This window comes from Danaus plexippus, chromosome Z, assembly GCF_018135715.1.
Source record: "Danaus plexippus chromosome Z, MEX_DaPlex, whole genome shotgun sequence".
NCBI classification, from domain to species: domain Eukaryota; kingdom Metazoa; phylum Arthropoda; class Insecta; order Lepidoptera; family Nymphalidae; genus Danaus; species Danaus plexippus.
This window is the reverse complement of record NC_083559.1, coordinates 6072220-6094757: the sequence shown is the minus strand read 5'-3', so window position 1 is coordinate 6094757 and position 22538 is coordinate 6072220. Positions and strand designations below refer to the sequence as shown.

Genomic DNA, 22538 nt, shown 5'->3' with positions numbered 1-22538 from the left:
TATAGTTTGGTTTTGAAAATTTAAGTACAAAAGATTTATAGCTATTTATGCAACGAAGAAAAAATCTTAATAAGGGTTAGACAAACTATTTTAAACATTCAAACGTTCTCGAATTTTTTGTTACCCTTAAGTTGCGGATATGAATGAGAAAATCGAGAGTGTAAGTCTTCAAAACGGAAAGTACTTGTACGTAGCATTTTATGATTATACAATTTATTATATATCAATAATGATATTTTAAGAAATGCAATACACATATAACATTGGATGCAATTTAACAAGTTTGCTCTATAAGTAAATTATCGTTTAAAACTCACAGAGTATATTAGCGTTTTAAACTTATAAAACCAGATTTCAGGGTCCCTAAGATGTAGTTTTACTAACCTGTGTGCTACAGGTACCGGTACCTGAAAATTGGCCGTCGGTCTAAGCTAGCAAATATGTATACGTTTACAGTACACACTTAATACTAACCCATCCTATAAGCATTGCCCTTCAGAAAATAAGTTAGTTTGGGGGCCCTGGAACCTTGGACTATTAAGAACATTCATTTCTACTGTTTTGTAATAAAAACTTTTAACCATCGTACCCGCTTCTATTTATTCCAGCGAATAGTTTAATGATTGATATTAATTAACGCGAATAATTGCGATGTTTAACGAAAGTCGTAAGCAAAAGACCTGATTATTGCGTGCCTGTGCCAATGTTTGTGTAAGCAAGTGATATGCCGTACCAACCCTTTTCCTTTTAATGATACGTTCTGTTTGTCCATTTAATTTGCATATTAGAACTATTGTCTAAATCGCTTTGTTGTTCACAGTTCGGGGTAGATGGCTAACGAGGCCAGTCATTGTAGTTTTACGTTTGTAAAGTTATTTCCATATATTTTAAAATGAAATCCTAAGCAAACAATGTAGTAAACTTCCATCAAATTTAATGCATAGGAGTTCTTGAAAATACTTTTGATAAAAAGTCTAACACCATGTTCGTGTGTGGTATTAAACCTGGTTCTAGTGAGGAGGAAGAAGAAGATGTAATGGATATTCTTCAGGTGGATGCTTATATTTGAAAAACAATCAAGGAGAATAATAAGAATACTGATATATTTATTTTATATTTCAATCCATTTTTTATTCCCTATGGTGCTAAATTTGGTAAATTAAAGAGTATATAGTAATTCAATAATTGAAGTTTACATATGCTTAATAATCAATTTTACTAGAATAAATAATAGAAAATATTGTTGAAATAAAAACGATAGTAAGTTTTTTTTTAAATAGCAGCAACTTTATTCTATTCATTGCAAATGGGGACTAAGTTAATGGTATATATATTTTTACATCAATACTAATCAAAATTTACAATGTAATTAAGTATTTACGTGTAATTGATTAAAAAATTGTGATGATTGAAGTATACCTCCAATGTAATTTATTTTTTATAAAGAACAATATGACATTCCTGAAATTATATAATGTTGTTTTACAGAAAAGACGCGAAGAATGCGAAAGAAAAGCAAGAAGGGGGGAAATGGACCCCAGGTTGGAGTTCACTTTCCAACTTCTTATCGATGGTACAGGCCTACCACGGCATGCCATCATGGATCACGTTTTCGAAGGAAATATGGTAGGATGATTAGATATTATGTGTCAAAGTGAAATCATAACATTGTATGGAATTAAGATACGTTTTTACAACTTTAAAACATTTTTAGCTAGATGATATAAATCAATTGTTTCTTCCACACATGAGAAATAAGCTGCTGTGGTATTACCAAGATGTCGAAGAAGTGGAGCAACGACCTGTAGTAGAAGGAAATAAGTCTAGACAGCAGAGCCAAAGCAAAGTTCCACCTCCTCAAATAACAATGAAGAAAAAGCTGTTTTTGTCCGATGGGTGGGATGTTCGATTTACAGGAGTCTGTATATACATGTTTCGTATTAATGTAAGCAAACAATTACCCGAGGAAGGCTTTCATAAAGATTTGTAAGTGTGATTTTTTTAATTTTTTGTAACAATTGATACAAAAAGAATAATTTCAAAACTCTGATTTTGCTATAAACATAAATGAAAATATTTCATTTATATTTTGGTACTAGGGATACTGTCGATTATACATAGTGTAAAATATTAGAGTATTGTTAAAAGGATTATAACTTAAACCCAAGACTGTAATGAAATAATAACTTAGCTTTAATTTCTATTGTTATATAAACCGTTTCCCAGCGTCAAAAAAGAATAAATTAAACCGCCTTGGAAAACATCATACATCATTGTCAAATATAAAGTTATATTAGAATACAAAACAACAATACCATTTGTATAGCAATAGTGATGTTTTAAAAATAGGTGTTTTTGTATTAAAAACTCCGAGTTTTATAATTATTTTATTTATAAATAAAGCAGCAATTTAATCGTCATAGGAATTTAGAAATGAAAACAAAACAATTCCTAAATTTTTCCTTTAATAAAAGTGTTATTTTTTATATGATTCTACTTTGTAAGTCTCGCGTAATTATAGCGATTTGTATTTGCAATTATTTTTTTCTATACTAACAATCAGAGTTATATTTTTTTGTTTATTTCATAGAATATATATTATTATATCAGTTTATTTGATTAATATTAAATATAATTTCAAAAACAACTACCTTAAATATTAGTAACCATAAATGCTCATAACAAATAGAATGTTGGAATACTCGTATGTAGCATTTCATGTCCCTTGGGTAAAAAATTCTTACATCGTTATGATTAGGTGCATTCTAATTTAAAATGTCATTCAAAAGTGAACCTACGAGTTTGTATCATTTGTATTGTGAACTTGTTTCTTAATTGATTGAAACAAAACTACGTTTGGTTTCGTTACTTTTTGGTATTCAAAAACCTACACAGTGACATAAATAAATATTTCTTCTTTTGATTTTCAGATTTTGTGGCATTCTTAACGCTGAAAAAGTGGGTTTGGTGACAGCAATAGAACGTGTGATGGAGTACGTGTATATGAGCGCCCTGGCACATCCTAGCAGTGATGGCGATGAAGACGAAACACGCTTCCCCATTGTCAAGAATCAACTTTTGCCTGGCTTACGGTCCTTTTGTAGTGCTCTTAAAGGCGAGTTGTAACTTAAATTTAGCAATCAAATGTGAGGAAAACTGGACGGTTTTTAAAATTACAAGATTCATTCATTAATTTTTGTATATTATACTATGAATATAGCTGTGGTAGATACGTCCTCTGAACATTTAAACAAAGCATTACAAATTATATTTAGTGTACAAAATTACGATTGGATTTTTAGTCTGTGAAGATGTCTGCAATCAAGTGAATCTATTCGACGATGGCAAAGCCCTAATGGCAAATCTGAAGGATCAAACCGAGTTGAAAGAAATGGTTAAGAACTCTAGCAAGCTTATACTTCTCGAAGAAAGAGTTAATGAGTGGATTAAAAAAATTATGGAGGTCATTATTTTATATTTGAGGATATGTACCTATGTTTCTGAAAATATATCTATTCTATAAAATCTTTTGGTGTTTTTTAGATATTAAGTGAAAGTGAGCAGCTTCGTCGTGAAGTGGATTCGAGTGGACCCCAAGATGAGCTAGAATATTGGAAGAAAAGAGGAGCACAATTTTCTCAACTTGTTTCTTATTTACAGGTTTGTTAATAATAAGACATAAATGAAATCGTTTATTTTTTTTTTGTTTTTTATTCCAATTATTATTGATGACAACTAAAAAATTTAATCGTTTTTGTTAAAAAATAAGTATATAATTTTTGAACATTAGTTATTACAAATTACATTTATTTAAGAAAAGTTAGTGAAGTCATAAATTTTGGACTTAAAATGTTGCCAATATTTTTTTTTCAAAATGTTGTAAAATTTAAAGTAGCTTACCATTTTATAACAACGTTTTTATATGCAAACTAAATCTTTAAATTAAGTCGTAGTATTAATATATCAAAATACTTATTTAAAAACAAGTAATAGATTAAGTACCAACAATTTTGTTCATTAAAACTTCATTTTATAAAATATTGTTTTTTACTTCTTAAAGATTGGTATACAGTAGTTTTCTATAAGTATTTTAAAAAATATTTTTTTGTTTTTTCTGAGTTTTATCTGAATAATTGATTAGAATTTGAATAAAAAGAAACTGATTTTATTGGTATCAATAACATAAAAAATGTCTTTGTTATTATAAGTAATTTATAACTTTTTAACAGGACAGTGAAGTGCAGCTTACTTTAACGTGTCTTCAGCTGGCTAATTCTAAAGTTATTAAACTTTGGCGAGAAACAGATCATAAGATTACATTCTGTTACAATGAAGCTAAAGACAATGCCAAGTTTATTCAGGCTATGGAGAAGTGTTGCCACTCTTTGTATTTGGACGATCCGGTTAAAATCAAGGACTCCATATTAAGTTTACTCCAAACTGTCAGATTAATTCACAGTGTATCACAATTCTATAACACTTCCGAAAGAATATCATCTCTGATGGTTAAGGTAGGCAAATCAGCTGACTAGTTCATGAACTTAGATAATCAAAAAGGTTTTTCTGACATTAACGCCCTCAAGGAAAGAAAAAATTTACACTGTTGTTGTTAGTATAGAAAAGTACTAAATCTGGATTTATAATAATATACTAACAGTATCAAGTAACTTCTTATTTACATAAGTAAATAAAAAATGAGTACCTCAGAAACTTTAAGAAGAAATAATTTTGTTTTCTTTTTTGCTATAATTATATTCATATATTTTTTGAATAATTTGTAACTATTCTTAAAAGTGAAGAAGAGAGGGGGCAATTTTTCAGGCCCGATTACGTAAAAAAACTCAGCATTAATAAAACTTTACGTTGACTTAAAATATAAGTAGTTATTGACCTAAGGCAAACTATTTTGTTTTGTATTATTTAATTAATAAATTAAAAGTTAATAAAAATATAATACATTATTATTTCTCATTTTATGTTGTTAATTATAAAGTTTATATTTCTAACGATATAATATTTTTTTTATATTGCAGATAACGAACCAAATGATTGAAACTTGTAAACAATACATAACCTGCCGTTCCAAAGAAACTATTTGGTCTCAAGATCGTGATTCTGTGAGGGATAAACTTAAACATTGCATAAACCTCAATAAAACCTATAGAGACACTTATATCTTTGTTAAGAATCAAACATTTTTACCAAATACTGAACAGTTTAGTTTCTCTGAGAACTATGTATTCGGAAAATTTGATACGTTTTGCAAGAGGTTAAATAAAATTTTAACTATGTTCATACTGATGGATGATTATAATCATTTGTTTGAAAAACGGATGGAAGGACTACTCTTAGGCGAAGGTAAAATCTTAATTTTAAGTGTAAATCACATCATGGTTGAAGTTTAAAAAATTTCGTTGAATTAATGAAACTTATCTTTTATAATCAATTAATATTTTATTTTCTGTTAACAGACCTCGAAGATGCAATGCACTCTTTCAATGAGGCAAAAAAGGCGGTAACGTCATGTCAATATGACTACCTAGATTACCGAAATAACGATTTCGATAAAGATTATCAGGCCTTTGAAGATAAAACTCATACCTTGCGTGAGTCTATTGGTCATACAATTGAAGTAAACTTTGCTAGTGTTTGGGAAACTCCACAGGGAATTAAGTTCCTCACAAGATTTGAGAAGGTACTTTTAAAATAATATTTTTAATTAGACATTATATTGTGTTTGTATTGTTTATTTATTTAATTATCGTCAACATTAGGTCAGTCAAAAAATTCAAATAACAAAACTGAGTGAAAAATATGATAGAGTACTGAAATATAGCGAAAAAGAGGTTGATAAAATAATGAAAATGTTTAAGAGACAAAAGGATGATCCACCGTTGCCCAGAAATTATTCTCCTGTCGCGGGTAAGTTTTCTGGTTTTTAATCAATACCTCAGGAGCGTAGATAGCTATAATGATTTAGATCTTACTTAATAGAATTATGGCACGTGAAGTTTATACACTTTATTTTTTGTTTATTGTCTTTTACTATTTTCATGTATGATAGAGTTGGAAAATTAAATTGTAGTTAAAAACTAGAAATAACATTTGGATAGTATTTTGTATTAATTGATTTTCAATTTTTTTAAAAATGATAGCCTTAATTATAATATTAGATGAAATTGAAACAATGCAGGAATATAATATTAATTTTGTAAATAAAGGATTATAAATTTATAATATTATTTAAAAATTATTTGGCAGGTCGTATAAAATGGGCCCGATGTCTCATGTACAACATGACTGAAACTGTAGAAAGCGTATGCTCGCACGCTGCACTGAACTCGCTACCGACAGCCGCGGATATGATGCGCAAATACGCTACTACACGCACTCTAATACATAACTACGAGGAAAATATGCGAGCTGTTTGGATGAACCAGAATGTATGTAAAAAATAGAAACATGAAACTTTGGATCATCTCATATCACATACATTGTACTATAAAATGTGTCGTCATAAAATATTTACTTATAACGATACAGAATAACAGTAATGAAGCCTTTTCTTTATGGGAGTAATTAGCTTTTTGAAAATACAGTGATTTGACCTATATAGAATTTACGACAAAGTACACATACAACTCTTTAGATTGTGTAATAGAGAACAGGCTATTATGTTTTTTCTTAAAAAGAGGAATTCATTATATTTATTAATTGTCATTTGCCTCCTTTACGCAACGTTGTAATTTGTAATTATTTTTCCAGCTCTGGGATGTAGACGACAGTTTGAATAATACAATACTTAAAATAGATGACTCTGGAAGGATCGTTGTCAATTTGGACCATACTATAAAATTACTAATAAGGGAATCGGATTGCTTAGTAAAAATGGGCTTAGAATTGCCTATCGTTTGCCACTCATTATATTCAAAGAAGAAATATTTTACACTAGTAAATGACTCATTACAAGTAAGTTTACTGATACACAGAAAAACATTTTAGAGGTGAACTACTTGGGATCGGGGATTAGTTCGTTTGCTTCTGGAATTAAATACGTTTTAGTATTTTTTAAATAGTAATATAAGCTGTCTCTTTTTAAAAGAATATTAAATGCACTTATTAATAATTTTATATTTTCGTATTATGAAGAAAATAATTTTTCTGATTTATTTTGCAGTTCCTTTTGGAAGACTATATGCGTAGTGTTCGTCAAGTGAAACTAGAAGTAAGACCATTGTTGTTGCCGCAAGTTGTCCGTCTATCTTCACTACTTCTTCCTGGAATACGTTCTGTTTCTTGGACTTGTGAGGAATGGAAAGAATTTGTCGATCGTGCAAATTTTGCTATAAAAAGCTTTGATGTCCTCGTAACCAGAGTTCATGATATTTATAGCAACCGAATCATTTATATGCTGTCCGGTATGCAAGAGGTATCGTTATTAACTTTACCAGGTAATTAAAATAATTGCTTACAGTGAAATAAATTTGTCTATTGTGGTTTAAGATAAATTAGAGTAATGTTAAATTTCAGATGAAATGCCTTGGTCGGTTGAAGAATTTATTGAATGCGTCGAGACAGGATGCCGGTAAGAAGGATTTGTACATAGCGTTACATCAAACAGGTAGAATTTCTCACTTACTTGACTTGTTTTAGATCGGCTTGTGTAGAGCTAAATCGAAAAAGTTTGATGGTGGAAGAAGCAGTAGAAGAAGTATTAGATCTAGTGAAAAAAGCAGCTCAGCAAGTAAAACCTACCGAAATCAACCCAGACTTTGAATTTCTTATCGCTGACGGTATCTTTTTATTTTTCGATTTTCATCTTTTATGTCGCTCCATTTGTTTCGCCAGCATTGATAAAACGTTAATAAAAAAAGATTCTTAAAGTTACAATGAGCAACCCCATAACACACTATCACTTTTATTTATAGCTTACTTTTTCTATTCAAATCAGTTTGCATTTTGGAAGTTTTGTTTTAATTTGAAAACTTTGAATTTGTAATTTGAAATTGCGACATTGAAATAGATATACATTTAGATCCTTTTACTTGTGCAGAGGTCTTTGTGGAAAGGTTTCCATGGAAAAAGAAATGTTCCATTACCACCACTATTGTCTGAGGACAACATTTTACTGTTCTTGTTATTTAACAAGAGCAGTAAAATGTTATGTTATATTATTTAGTATTATAGCCGAAATCAAATTCAAGATAGATTTTATAATTAAACTGGGTATCACTCACAGCTGCAAAAGATTTGAGAGCAACTTGTAACAAACGGATATGATGATGCCCGACTCGTATCTTGCGCAGGCTGTAATCATTAATTAAAAGACGATTACTTAGGTCTATTATATAACAAAATATAATTAATATGTCTGGATGTAACTGTATTCACTTATCAAACGTCAGATCTATTGTCCCTAAAGTTTTTTTTAGAAATATTTGTCTTATCCACTAGCTTATAGTCTTTGAGCTTATGCTAGTGATCAAAAGTGTGATTATGATAATTTTAATTATTAACAGAAATTTGTCTTTATTTTCGTTATAAAAATAACCGAAGTTTAAGTTAACCGAAGTTTAAAATTGAAAATCAGTATTGGGACTTGAGTTTTCTTTACATGGTTAACTGTGTAAAATGTATACATTCATCTCGAGATTACTTAGTATTCACATATCTCATGTACAGAAAGTAACTGACAAGTCAGCTGCATCTTCTCTGGCCCACCACTCAAATAGCCCAGGGGATGGCTACTATTATCTAGTGAGGATTACAGTACATGTAAATGGTTGAAAAAGAACATTGTTCTTATACGTATATTGTTCTAATAAGTAAAATATGTGTCGGAAATTTCTCTGTATGATACCCTCTCTTCGTTGCATGTTTGTCTGTCATAATATATTACCTATGGCAATCAGTATAATTTGTGGCCTTTCTATTATTTCAACAGATGATACTCAGTTGATGAGCGGTGCTGCGTCAACGATGAATGAGTCAACCGCCAGCGGTCAGCAGGACTGGTCAGCTGTCTGGGAGTGTTTCGAAAGCCCCCACAGACTACTCTCTGTCCCCGCTGGTGGACTTTCTAAAAGTATGCAGGTATTGAAAAACTTTACATTGTTAAACGAAAAAATCATTATTAAACCAATAAAAAAAAAAAAACATAAATTGTGGTATAGCCCATTTTGGTCTTAAATATTCATTGCCAACTATTTAATTACTATTATATAGGACATAAATAAGATAGAATATTAAGATCAGACAATGCAATTTTAACAATATTCCTAACCTTAATCTAAAATAAAACGCATGTTTTTTGTTTTACTTTTTTTAAATGTGAGATAAAAAAAAATAATAAGATAAGAAATAAAAAGAAGAGATCATGTTATATTGCGGAGTTTTTTATTGTGTATGACACTATATCAAAAGCGTTTCTGGTAGATCTTTATATTTATATCTTTTTTAGAAAATAAGTTATTCTTTATGCATCAAATTTCTTTTATAATACTATGATTATTCCCACTTTTTGGTATATAAATAAATAATTAAATATTAACAGGAGATGGTAAAGAATGCAGTTAATGAAATGCGGCGTTACTATAGTCGTAAAGTTGTCGACGTACTTATAAAGGTCACAAGACGAGCTTTGGATTTGATCATCAAGCAATTCTCTTGCGACTCAGAAGTCATAGGTAAGTGTTTTAAGATGTGCATAAAAATATTATTCTAAAAATACATTGGAAATCGTAAATGTTCTTAATAAATTTTTTTATCGGCTTCAATTAAACGTTTACTTTTTCCGTAATGTGATAAAATATTATACAAAAAAAATAAATAAAAATAATGTGTTTGTTTTATTAACATGTCATTTAATAATAAAATATATACTGAGCTGGTTATTATTGATGTGTTAAATGTTTCAAGCTCAAATAATTGTCTTCTATTTAAATAATATGTATAATAAAACAAACATTAACTTGAAGACATTATTAACAACACCGATATTAAACAAACTGACAGTAAGATGTTGTATATATATTTGGTTCTGATTAGGAGATAACTTTTTAGGATGATATAAATTTTAATTATTTGACATCAGTTAAAAACAATCTCAATGAGCTAACCGCGTCAAAGTTTTTGAAGACGGAAGAGATTAAACCTTTTCTTATGACGTTCTATGTGATTTTAGATATTTAATGTTGAATAAATTAAACATTTATTGAAAGTCAAAATAACACAAATCTGCATTCCCGAGTTTTAATCATCACTCTACATACGGAGCGTTATCAGTTTGTCATTCATAAATGTTGGCACATTGTTGTAGGTTATGGAATAAGAAATGCTTTATATGAAGTGTGACGATGCAAATCTCTAAGCACACTTTTTTAAAATCTACTCGAAGGATTTTGGTAGGAAATGGTCCATTTTTTTTTGTCATACAGCCGTGGTCGTCGATAGTTTTATTAGTTGTTTTCTAACTAGTTCAGTAAAAATTATGCTGATATAAGAATGCGGGTTTATCTGTGACATTCATGACATCTTATCCAAATCAATCTATTTAGATATTGAATAGATTCTCTAGTTAAAGCAAAAAAATTCTTATTTCTTAGTAGTATATTTAAATAAGTATATTATAGAGAAAATTTCATTCGCTAGCTAATCACGTAATATTTAAGGTAAAAAATGTAAAGCCTGAAAATTTAATGGTAGACAAAACTTGATGGTGAACTCATGTAATCAAAGCTGTTCACGAAGTATGATATCCTGGTAATACTCCTTCCTATGATTGGCGTGCCGTTGTCACACATGCGCTCTCTAAGTTGCGCCTAATTAGTATATATAGTCTTTTAGCCAGAATTAATAGAAGGTTTGTAGATCAGTAATGAATTTTTCTTTAAAAAATTAATAAACAATATTCAGACAAGCAGATTAATAGTATATTTCCAATATCTGAGTATTTTAGTTTAAAAATGCTTGAAACCTTCAAAATATCACACAGATTTAAGAAAACATATAAATGAAACTAATATTTTTTGGATCGAACCGTGATCACGGGCAAACGAGATGATCACGGTTGATCTCGTCTGCCCATGATCACGGTTTCTGAAAAGTAACCGAAACGTCGGGATTATGTAGTTTTTGAAAATAATAAAAATCCACGTAGTTTATTCGAAAAATATTAGTTTCGTTTAAATGAATAAAACTCGCGAAAATCTTAGATCTCATTAAGAAAACATAATTTAAAAAAAATATATATACTTAACAATGAATTTTTGAGAAATTCCCTAGTAATTTATACACTCCTAGTAATAATTTACATATTATTGACGTTTAGTAAAACGCGCAAGCGCTGTAAGTGTACAAAACTCTTGAGGAAAGTTGTTATTATTAATTAGTGTTGTTAGGTAAACTCTGTTAAAAATTAACGTTTTGTTTTAATATTTTTTAAATATGAATAACAAAATTATAACCATTTTATTTAATTTAGTATTAGGATTGTCTTGGATTAACATTAATTAACATGTGGGAAAAAATCGATAATGTCTGTCAAAAGCAGGCTCAAAAGTGCTTTGCTGTACTTTTGACAGAAACTTTCGACAGTAGTACTAGGATATCATAAATCATAAGAAACACTTTTAAGTGTGCGCACACATTTGTAATTTCATTAGGTATGTTTTGGACTCTATTTCCATTGTGACAAAGTATATGTTTCAAGAGTATTTGTGTGAAAGGTACTACGCATGCGTGTGTTTTTTAATGTTTGACTTGAAAGCTTTTACTTGGTATAAGCACTATCATTCTAAGCACTATTGTCATCATTCACTTCATTGTTCTGTGTATTATTTCCTGGGTATATATAACCTTTTGATATGCAATATAACGAACTTAATTTGTCATAGCTAATTGTTCTTATAATAGAACTACATATTATGTTATATTAAAAAATGTGAGGTAAAAATAAGTGTAATGAAATACGAAAGTGAAATTTGTTTTATTATAATTATTTATTTTTATGAACGATATCTCTGAAAGCTTTAAACTGCCCAAAAAGTGACATGCGCAGTAGTTGTTCTCCATATTATCTTCAACATAGAGTTGCAAACGGGTAAGCAAGTTTTGCTAAAGTCCCTGTAACTTATGGGTTCCTAGTACTTGTGCGGATTGAAAAGTTTACCCGCAGCTTTCCCGTCATTCCTCATCCGGTGTTTTGAGGTTTGAAAGTATTATTAATAAAATATTCTAGTTGTGTTAAAATACAAAGACTTAAAAAAAGACTCTTTTGTTAAAAGACTCCTTGAAAAATAATAATAATTAGAATTTTGCTTTTTATATTTTGTTTATTTAGTTGACAAGCTTAGATATTGTTGTTACAAATTATCTTACTTCTCCTACTTTTACTAAAACTTATTTTCAACACAGCAGCTTTTAGGTTTATTTTAAGATCTAAACCAACCTGTTTTAATAATGTAAGTTTTCAATTATATTTAATTAGGTACCTCGTAACTTTGGTGTGGTCAAGGAGGAATGGTTGACAATTTCTTTTTATATTTTTTTTCAGGGGAAATTGTATGCTAATATAACTTTTTAATAGTCAATACCGACTTGAAGTTAATAACCATAAAAGTTTTTTTAGGAACGGATCATTTAAATTGAAAGTATGAATGGCAAAGTTCCGACAGTGGGTGTTCCCGTGGTTTGAGCATGCGCAGTAAGAAAATGTGGTCATTTTATCTTTCACAAAATAGCTTCTACGAAATCTGTACGCCTGGTACTGGTGCGGGTAAAAATATCCGCGTCAACTTCCGAATTTAGAAAGAAATCTCACATTATTTGTTTTCAGGTTATTTATTATTTATATAAGGACTGTGTTAATTAATATTAGTTAAATATTAAAAAAAAATATGATTATTATAGAGTGGAAGTCATTTTTTTAGCACTCAAATTTGAGTTATAGACAGACATGTGCATGATATTTGTTTTATATAATTAATTGTTTTTCTGTTAAATTTTTCACAAAAATTCAGGATTCAAGGAGTAATCAATTATATAAATTTGTTTGAAATTATTTCAGTTATCCTTAAAAACGTAATTTAAACAAATTTGTGATAAGTCTGTTAAGATTTGTCATTTAAATGGTTTTTTTATCATGAATCGGTAATATATTTTAGAGATTATACTTGTCTTTCCCATTATAATTGAAAATTTCTTACTATTTATAATGTAAAGAATAAACCCGCATTACACCGAAAACAAAATTAACTCATGTAATTACATTACACTTTGGTCTTTAACTTACTCTGACAACATTATAATTGTCAAACAATTATTTTGCCATTTAAGTTAATTATTTTCTTAAAATATCTTTGTTTGCTACGTATATAAACTACGTATATATTATAAACTCGTGTTAGTCTCTGCGCCCCTACTTCGTCTAAGTCAATTTCAGAATTATGAATGTACAGCAGACTGGGTGAAATTCATTCCGCCCTGGTTTTTAATAAGTCCGACTAGTAAGTAATTCTAATTTTAGGCCCTACCAATTTTTTACCAACTCCGAACAACCGTTCTTAAATTATATATAATGAATGACTTAACAGTGTAATTAATATGACTTTCTTTTTTATGTTTTAAAAAAATATCACTATCATCTAGAACGGAATTTGAAATGCGTGGCATTTTACTAGGAGTTCAGTAATTATAAGAAGGTACATCAATGTGAAAAATCAATAATCATTAAAACCACGTGTTTTTCACGCATGCGTTATTCTAACCATTAAGGCCAAATGAAAGTGAGCTTTAGTAACATATAAACTTTCGATTAAGGTCGTTCGTTTTTTTAGGTCCTTTCACTTTTTTTAAATAAAAATATGTTTTATTTACCTTTTATATCAAACAATTACTTTTATTCTGTAATAATAATAAATATTTTCATTAGCTTTGATATCTTATCCAAAAACCGTTATTATTATTAATATTTTCGAAGCAAATATTACTCGGACCATTTTTCGACTAAAATTCTGATGAATTTCGGGTAACATTGCGATGAGCCAGAGTACGGAGTAAAAAATTTAGAAGGTTGTCAGTCACCTTCCCGAGTTGTGAGTACTAAATTCGTTGATTCTTAAGATCATTGTCATTCAACAGATTGCTTGAAACTATAAAAAAATATTATTAAAACATATGTATAAATTATTACAGTGCATCAAATGCCTGTCAACTATATTTGTTAGACAAAGTAAAACCAATAAAATGTATAAGTTGGAATGACATATTAAATATATTTTTTTTAATTAAGTAACAATATATGTCTATTTATGTTTTGTTGTAATTTAAACCAAATCATCACAAATTCTTTTAAATATTTTTAGTTATAGAAGATGCTAAGCGAATTTTATGCAAAGCGAGTAAAATAAAAGTAGCTATAGATAATAATTTATTGTTCAACTCAAAACGTCGTTATGGTAGATTTTTACTTGAAATGAAGCTTAGTAGGAATACCTCGGGTAATGAAAACCTTTTATTTTTTCTTTGGAGACTTATAAATTTTTTTGTGTTTCTATAGTTTTGTGGATTATTTTGGAGTGTGATTTAGAAATGAATATCTACGAGTGTCTACTCTTAAAAGTATACTTACAATAAGCTTTTAGCCAGCGCTAAAGCGATCAACCATAAGCAATTTTGCAATGTAAACTCTTTGTAAAGTCTACTCTCCTGGTACGTCGTTGTGTAACTTTTGTCTAGCAATGCCCAATTAAATTAGTCCAATAAAAAGTTGGTTGGTTGGCATAATTAAAAATTTGGCATCCATTTTATATATAAATATATATATTAATATATATTATATTATATATATAAATATTTGTGGAAAATAGTTATACGCTTGATGAAACTAAAATTGTTATCAATATTTACAAATGTACTTATAATGTAAATGTACATATTAAAAATAATGCTCTATCATTTTAAATCTATCTGAAGAAGGAATTTAGGGGGACAGTTATAATATTATCCAATTTAATCTATTTAGATTTCAATCAGTATTGAATGGTAATGTTCTAAAGTTTAATATTAATTTTCCCATAACATCAGCTTTTCTGATAGTAAGAGTTTGAAGGTTGAAAAAATTATCGATTTTTTTTACATTGCGTGTGTACGTTTATCCTAATACATCTTCACTGGAATAGTATGTATGAAACCTAAAACAAAGCAAAAGAAATCTATATATTATTTATGAGTTTCAATAGAAATAATTGTCGTGTTTGTTACACTATTTATTACTCAAGAACGGCTGTACGAGTTTGGCTGAAAATTAGAGGAAAGATAGCTTAGCACTAGGGAAAGGACATAGGATACTTTTCATCCGATTGAAAAAGGAAAAAAAATAAGTTGATCAAATCCAAAATCTTCTTATTTACTCTCTTTAAGGAGGAATAGAGTTTGCCCGGTCAGCTATACATTTCTAATTCTGAAACTAACACAGGCGAAGTCGCGGGCAAACTGTTAACGCGGGTAATAAAACTGTTTCTGGTATTCTAATGTGTTAAAAAAATATTTTTTTACAATAAGGTCGTTGATTTTATTAAGTATTAATTCTCCCTCTTTCTTCCATATTGTCATAAAAATAACCTATAAATAATCTGTTTTAAAATTACTGCCATCTCCATTACAATTCAAAAGTTATAATGCTACTAGCCCTACGTTACTTGGTTTTTGTATTAAAAGGACGGGTGGATTTCTAAGAGTGATTTCAATAGAGCAGGATATGATTTATAAAACATTCTCTTTTGTAACAATTAAAAGCTAAGAAATCAAAAATGTGCAATTTTGTAATTTTAAACTATAAATTTTGTCATGTATGCGATAAAGGTAATTTACGCAGAACCACGGAGTTTTAGTCTAAATATTATTTAGATATGAAACTATGACATTTAGTTACGTTACTTGCAATAAATGAAAAAGTTCGTAAGAAGTATATTTTTTCTTGCCTTTGATTGTTTTGATAAAACCAAAAATTTATTGCGTTGAAGTCTTCCCTCATGATTTTGCGCATGCGTACAAGTAGAAACAGGTCTGAAATTTAGACAAAACGAGCGGGGTCCATTAGCTCAGTTGGATGGAGCGTCGTGTGCATGTGGATGCACACGAAGGCCGCGGGTTCAACCCCCGCATGGACCCTCATTTTTATATGGTATTTTTTACATGATTTTTTTAAAATAATTATATACTATTTTCAGGTACTTAGAAGAGAGTAACTTAAACCTTATCTTCGGAAATAATGTTTTGGATGTTTATCAAAACCCGGAAATACATTTATTTAAAGATAGAATTTTTTTTGAATTGTCCATTTTCGTTTTAGTACAATATAAATGTTATACATTTAACATATAACTGTAATTTTTATCACGTTAATAGCTCTTCAGTTAAATTGTGTTTGAGAGCATAGATGGCGTTCAACATCCAGTGCTGATTTCTAGATCGCGCTGACAAAATTTCAGGGCTCTCAATGGCCTTTCCTCACAATAATTGCTCGTAAATAAATTGGAATACCGATAGAAATTTGTTAGAAACCATTGTACACAAATTTTTGAAAGCTCCTCCATTGTCGGAGCTAATAAAGTACTATAATTATATATAAACTGGTTATTATTATGCATTATCACTTATAAGTAATTATTGTGTATAGAAGAAGTATCGACCTTATGTGTGTAGTTACTCTGTCGTTCGTAACTTGAGTTTTCCAGAAACTTGCGTGTTAATTGCAGTTCCATATATTTCTAAAATATGTTTGTCTATAAAATATTAAATACGGTAACGATCAGCCCCCATCGAGCAATTCGCATGTTCGAACTTTCTACCTTTGCTGTTTCTATCTACAACCCGATATGTTTTCAGACACATTTTTGAATCTGAGAACATTACAATTTAAATTGTTTTGCTTTTGGGTTGGGAGGCTCGTTGTTTCATTGCGTTGCTATATTCTGTAACCCATTATGAGCTGTTTTCGTTTCGGATCACTAATTTATGTTTTGCCATCAAGGTCTTAATACAACCTGTTCGGTTTCACGGTAAGCTGATTGTTATTTTGTTCAATGTCACAGCACAAACATATATAGCTTCTGTATGCTAGTTATTAACACATTCGATTCTCTATTCTGTTGGGATTTTATAATCGATTGTCTTGCAATTTTTTATGTCGTTATAGCATATACTTGTGATAACGGCTTTGCGCACCTAATGTGTTGTAGCGCGGCTCGTTCTTGTTCAACTGTAGGCATATCCTGAAAAGGGCATTCGTAAGTATGAGTTCAGTTTACCTACTACCAGTTTATCCATTACCAAGATATCCAAATAACCTCTACCTCCGAGGGTTATGCCTACATACACACTATTTTAAATTTTAAGATCGAAATTGTTCAAATCAATTATAGATTTTGGTATTTTATAGCTCTACTTTAGGTTTAACACAATTATGGTCCTGTACGTTGCCATATACAATAACGCCTCAACGGCATCTTCGTCCTTTATGCGTCTTTGAATTGTGGATAGATGCACGTCGATTCATCTATTTGTTGATTTCTCTGGAGTTTTAACAGACCCGAACGGTAGGATTCTGATTCTGGACTATGTCGTTTTCTTATTATCTTAAATACTACAGTCCGGTTAGGTTTTTTGTTGCCCTAAATCTAACTATCGATTTGAAATAGTTGATAGTTGCTCGACCGCTTCATGTTTTGATCAACTATGATCAGGATTTCGCTCTCTTATGCCAGTTCTTGTTAGTATGATAAAAAGTTCTTGCCATATTGTGATGTACGTGAATTTCCATCCATGTATTAGGGATTGTGTTTTTGATGTGAAAATTGACTTTTCACTGACAACTTTAACATGGCATCATTCAAAAGTCTAGTACATAGGTTTCTATTGTAAAAACAGGATCCGTCACACATCTGCTAATCCCATTACTTTATTGATGTCCATAGGCGATAGTAACTTTTTACCACCAGATGGGACCATTCTTCGTTTACCACCTTAATGTTTTTACTATTAACGATTAAGAAACTGCGGCTTCATTTAGTTTGGATCGGTAAAACCCGGTTTGAGGTTACCTGAGATAGGGTCGGTTATAGCGGTCTTTTTAGAGGTACGGATGGTTGAGCTCATGACTGAATGATTGGTTACTTTGAATTTTTCTATTTTTTTGGAAGGTTCTGTAAGAACTGTGAACATTGTATGGTAAAGTCTTAGAATTTCTTTGAATATTATTTGAGACTTAAGTATAACTGTTAGCTCTATTTATTATGACACCGTCACCGAGTAGAACAGATGATCCGTTCTTTACTTAAGCTTGGAATTCAAGTCTAGAGGGCCCAAGAGTTACGCTCATGCAAGGAATGTTTTTAGAAGCTACACCTAAGATTTCGACGTTTTTAAAGAAAAGAGAAGTTCTCGAAATACGAGATTGATTTGTCCGACTGCGGCCATTTGCGAGTATGGAAAGTACGTTGTCACTTTCAAAAATTGTGGGGTATCTGTTGGAATATGTTCATTCCGTATGTATTGCCTCTAATTTTTTTATTCACTTCTTTTAGGAGCTCACCTTTAAGAAGCCTCTTAAGTAGCGTTCAGTTCGTGGATAGGGAACAAATTCAAAATGTATCAGAAGTTCACGATGTTTAAGATACGTGTGAGAACAGAACCCACACTAGCGTTGAATAAAACAGAAACAATGAATGTCTTATAAAGCCTGACCTTATTACTTAGGAACAATTTAGTGCACTACAAAAGAAGGCTCTATTGCGCACAAACTTGGGAAATGTTTGCTATTTGGATCTTTTAGTCGCGAAATATCGGACGTCAAAAATTTCAAATGTACCTCAATTAATTTTTTTTGACGTCCTTGTTTAGGTGTCGTCCACTTTGAACAAGAGAATCCGGTCACATAGTTGCTAATTTAGACTACAACAACATATAAAAAACAAATTTATCCGCTAGACATTGGGCTTCTCCGAGATTTTTAATGTTGGAGGGTAGATTCAGTCTTTCCAGAAAAGGCATTTTCAAGGGTAACAGTAGCTGGTAAGTGGAAGAGAGAGATGACATTATTTCAGCTCAGAGAGATTATTATAAGAAAGGAAATGCTGTGTTAACGACGAGTTGTAAAAAAAATGCTGTTAAAAATCATGAGCTATATGAGCGACGTTCTACTTTGTTAATAATTTCCTAATTTTGAGAGAGAGTTCATTTGGTTTACTGTCTCTGATATGAGTTTTCGAGATGATAACGAGATGAATGAGGAGTCAAATACGAGATCAATAACTGGAGTTTAGGCTTTTATTCTGAATTGGGATATTTTAAGGGGTTCGTATTTACATAAGAAACAGAGTTCATCTCGTTAAATTAAGTTAATAATTAAGTCAAGATTTCAAAAAGATGATTTTATTAAAAAGTAGTGCTTCCTAAGAAACAAAGCTATTTGGAAAATTAGTATGAAATTACAAATAAAGTTAATATTTATTTGTGATTTAAGCATTTAATGACAAACCAAATGTAACTTTATCCCTTAGTATACCTAAACTACCCTTATCTTGTTTTACCCAAAACTTTTAAGAAAACAGTGTTTTAAGCTTTTCAATAAAAAAGTATACATTTTTTATTTTTAAATGACCTGAAAATTCGGAAGTACAGTCCTTTCACGAAAGAATTCCCGCAGACGACACGCTGTAATCGCGAGACATAGTGTTGCCATTTATGAGTAAAAAATTTACCTATTTTACATTTAGCATATTTAATTTATAAAATAATACTATATCCTGCATACTTCGCTTAAACAATATTTAAGATATTAAATTCTATTGAGAATCAAATACATTTTAGATAGATTGTAATTTTGTTATTGAAGCCCATGCTATATAAAAGTTCAGATTAGTGAAATATATATATTTCACTAGTCAAAAGTATTTTTGGTTACTGTTACTTATTTTTATGAGAAAAGTGGCAATCTGGGAGATGGTTTACTTGATGGTGACGGAAACTACTGACAAGTAGTTTCCGTCACCCATGGACATCCACACCATCTCTATGTTGCGGATGCTTTGCCAAACTTGGTTGTTGAGGAAGAGGGAGGGGTTTGAATAGGGAAATATCAGGAAAGGATAGGAACAGGGAAAGGGTAACTGACTCCCTCACTCATCAAACTAAACCCAGCCATTAAAGACTATTAAATTTAGTTCCAAAAGTGCACACAGAAGGTATGGAGCCGTCGGTCATATTCCATATACTTCTAAAGATTGGTGCCAGCCCTAGTATGTATATCGTATTATCAACAATCACAACAACATTTCGTCCATCGAAAATTAAAAAAAATCGGGGCGGCCTGATGTTACAATTACAAAATCTGTTAATGCTGTTAAAGCTAGAGTGCGACGAAACCCATTCGGATAAAAATCTAATCATTAAAATGAAGATTGTGTCGCGTATTATAAAACATGAGCTGAAGTTCGATTATTGTCATCAATGTACAAGGGTTGATTGAAAAGTTCGCGGCCTCAAGAAGAAAACAAAATAATTTACTTACAAAAACATTTTTATTTCTCAACATAATCTCCACCTAACTCAATGCATTTCTTCCATCTGGTTTGCAAGGCTTCTAAACCGGTTTTAAAAAATGATTCTTGAAGGTCTGCAAAATACTGGTTCACAGCGAGTTCAACTTCTTCATTTGAAGAAAATTTCTGCCCACCAAGGTGTTTTTTAAGTTAGGAAACAGATGAAAGTCGGAAGGTGCCAAATCAGGCGAATAAGCTGGGTGGGGCAGCAGTTCAAAACCACAGTCGCGAATTTGAGCCATCGTTTCGACAGACGTGTGAACGCGTGCATTATCCTGGTGAAACAACACTTTCTTCCTCAGTAATCCCGGACGTTTTTCCTTAATTTCTTCACGTAGACGACGCAATAAGGTGCAATAGTACGTTGAGTTTATTGTTTGGCCTTTTGAAAGATAGTCTACCATTATTATTCCACGAACATCCCAAAAAACAGACGCCATCACCTTGCCAGCCGATAAAATTGTCTTTGCTTTCTTTGGAGTCGGTTCATCTGATTTTTTCCACTGCTTGGACGGTTCAAAAAGTCCTGCGGATCAGCTTCAAACATCTCTAAACAGTCGCGAGAAATTGTTAAACGAACTCGTTTTTGCTCGACTGAAAGCAGTCTAGGCACCCATCTAGCGGATACCTTAGAATATCCGAGTTCATTGATAATGATGTTTTGTGTTCGCTCATATGAAATGCCTATAGTGTCTGCTATCTCCCTTATAGTCAATCTGCGGTTTTACAATATGAGATCGCACACTTTATGGATGTTTTCTTCGGTCGTAGACGTTGTAGGGCGGCCGGAGCGAGGGTCGTCTTCAACGCTCTCCCGTCCACGTGTAAATTCTGCTACCCATTTTTTTACAGTGCTATACGATGGAACAGATTCCCCTAATGTTTTCGTCATATCATCATGAATCAGTTTTGGCGTTAATCCCTTCTTAAACAAATATTTGATCACCGCACGTTGCTCAATTTTGTCCATTTTCAAAAAACTGCACGTTTGGCTTCGTTTAGCACGTTATAACTTAGAAACCACGAATACTACGATAACAAATTTTTATACTGTGACAGCTAAAGAGTGTGTAGACCTAATGAGGGTAATATTGTAAATATAAAATACACGTAAGTATATCAGGCCGAGAACGTTTCGATCCACCCTCGTACATGCCTTAAATCAATCTCTGTAATCAAAGAGAGTGGATCGAGCAAAATGCCTTCTGTCGTGATACGCAGGTAAAATACACAGAAATGTCCTCTTTTCCGATATAAAGTAAATCACAATTGAAGAACACTACAATAAGCATAATGATAAAATTTACGCTTACAGTTCTAAAAAAATGTGATCATGAAAGCTCATGTTATCGGAAAGGTACAAAATCGTCAACATCCTGTTAAGTGATGGTTTAGGTGGAGGTGTCTTATCAAGGAGTAAAAAATGAACATTTTTGTGAAAAAGGAGTGAAAATTTCAACCAACGTACATCCAGATATAGTATTTTATCTTGTTGTGAACTTTCTTCGCAATGTAATTTTATGATTACACCGTGGACTTTCCATTTGGAATCTGCACCTGGTCACAAAGCACGAAATTCCCAAGGCTGGCTGACACTAGAGTTCCGGACCCTAATAGCACTGAAAATTGGGCCTCAACTAGCCCAGACTTAAAGTCTTTGAACTTGAAATAATAGTCAGTATCAGAAGACATAACCTGCTCTAAATGACTTCAAAGTCTTAAAAATCTTAGGAGCAAGGAAGCATTCTCTTGTCATCCGTGCGTAAATTCGTAAATTCGTTTCAAAAAAGACTAAAGGCCTGTACAAAACCAAAGGTAGATATTATGAATAATTTTTTTTTCTTGCTGAGAAAAATACGTAATAGGTAAAAATATATAGTAGGTATAAATTTTAATAATGTTACATTACTTCATGAAAAAATGCATTCGGCATCAGCA

At 31.0% G+C, this 22538-nt stretch overlaps 1 protein-coding gene across 1 annotated transcript; it reads left to right on the top strand.

Annotated features, from left to right (window-relative positions):
• Window positions 1–1452: 1452 nt before the first annotated feature.
• Window positions 1453–10353, top strand: LOC116777500 (dynein axonemal heavy chain 5-like). Its single transcript, XM_061526454.1, has 17 exons — window positions 1453–1626; window positions 1715–1986; window positions 2931–3115; window positions 3303–3463; window positions 3544–3660; window positions 4230–4511; window positions 5034–5358; window positions 5472–5695; window positions 5775–5922; window positions 6262–6443; window positions 6766–6969; window positions 7178–7451; window positions 7531–7585; window positions 7654–7793; window positions 8945–9093; window positions 9554–9686; window positions 10319–10353. The coding sequence occupies exons 1-17, from the start codon at window positions 1453–1455 to the stop codon at window positions 10351–10353; spliced, it is 3060 nt and encodes a 1019-aa protein (XP_061382438.1).
• Window positions 10354–22538: the final 12185 nt, after the last annotated feature.

Bases quoted from the DNA above. Each gene is read 5' to 3' on its own strand.
- LOC116777500 (XM_061526454.1), top strand. From the start codon at position 1,453: ATGACATTCCTGAAATTATATAATGTTGTTTTACAGAAAAGACGCGAA. The intron at 7,794-8,944 runs GTATCTTTTTAT...TTATTTCAACAG, and splicing joins TGAATTTCTTATCGCTGACG to ATGATACTCAGTTGATGAGC. The intron at 9,687-10,318 runs GTAAGTGTTTTA...ACATTGTTGTAG, and splicing joins TTGCGACTCAGAAGTCATAG to GTTATGGAATAAGAAATGCT.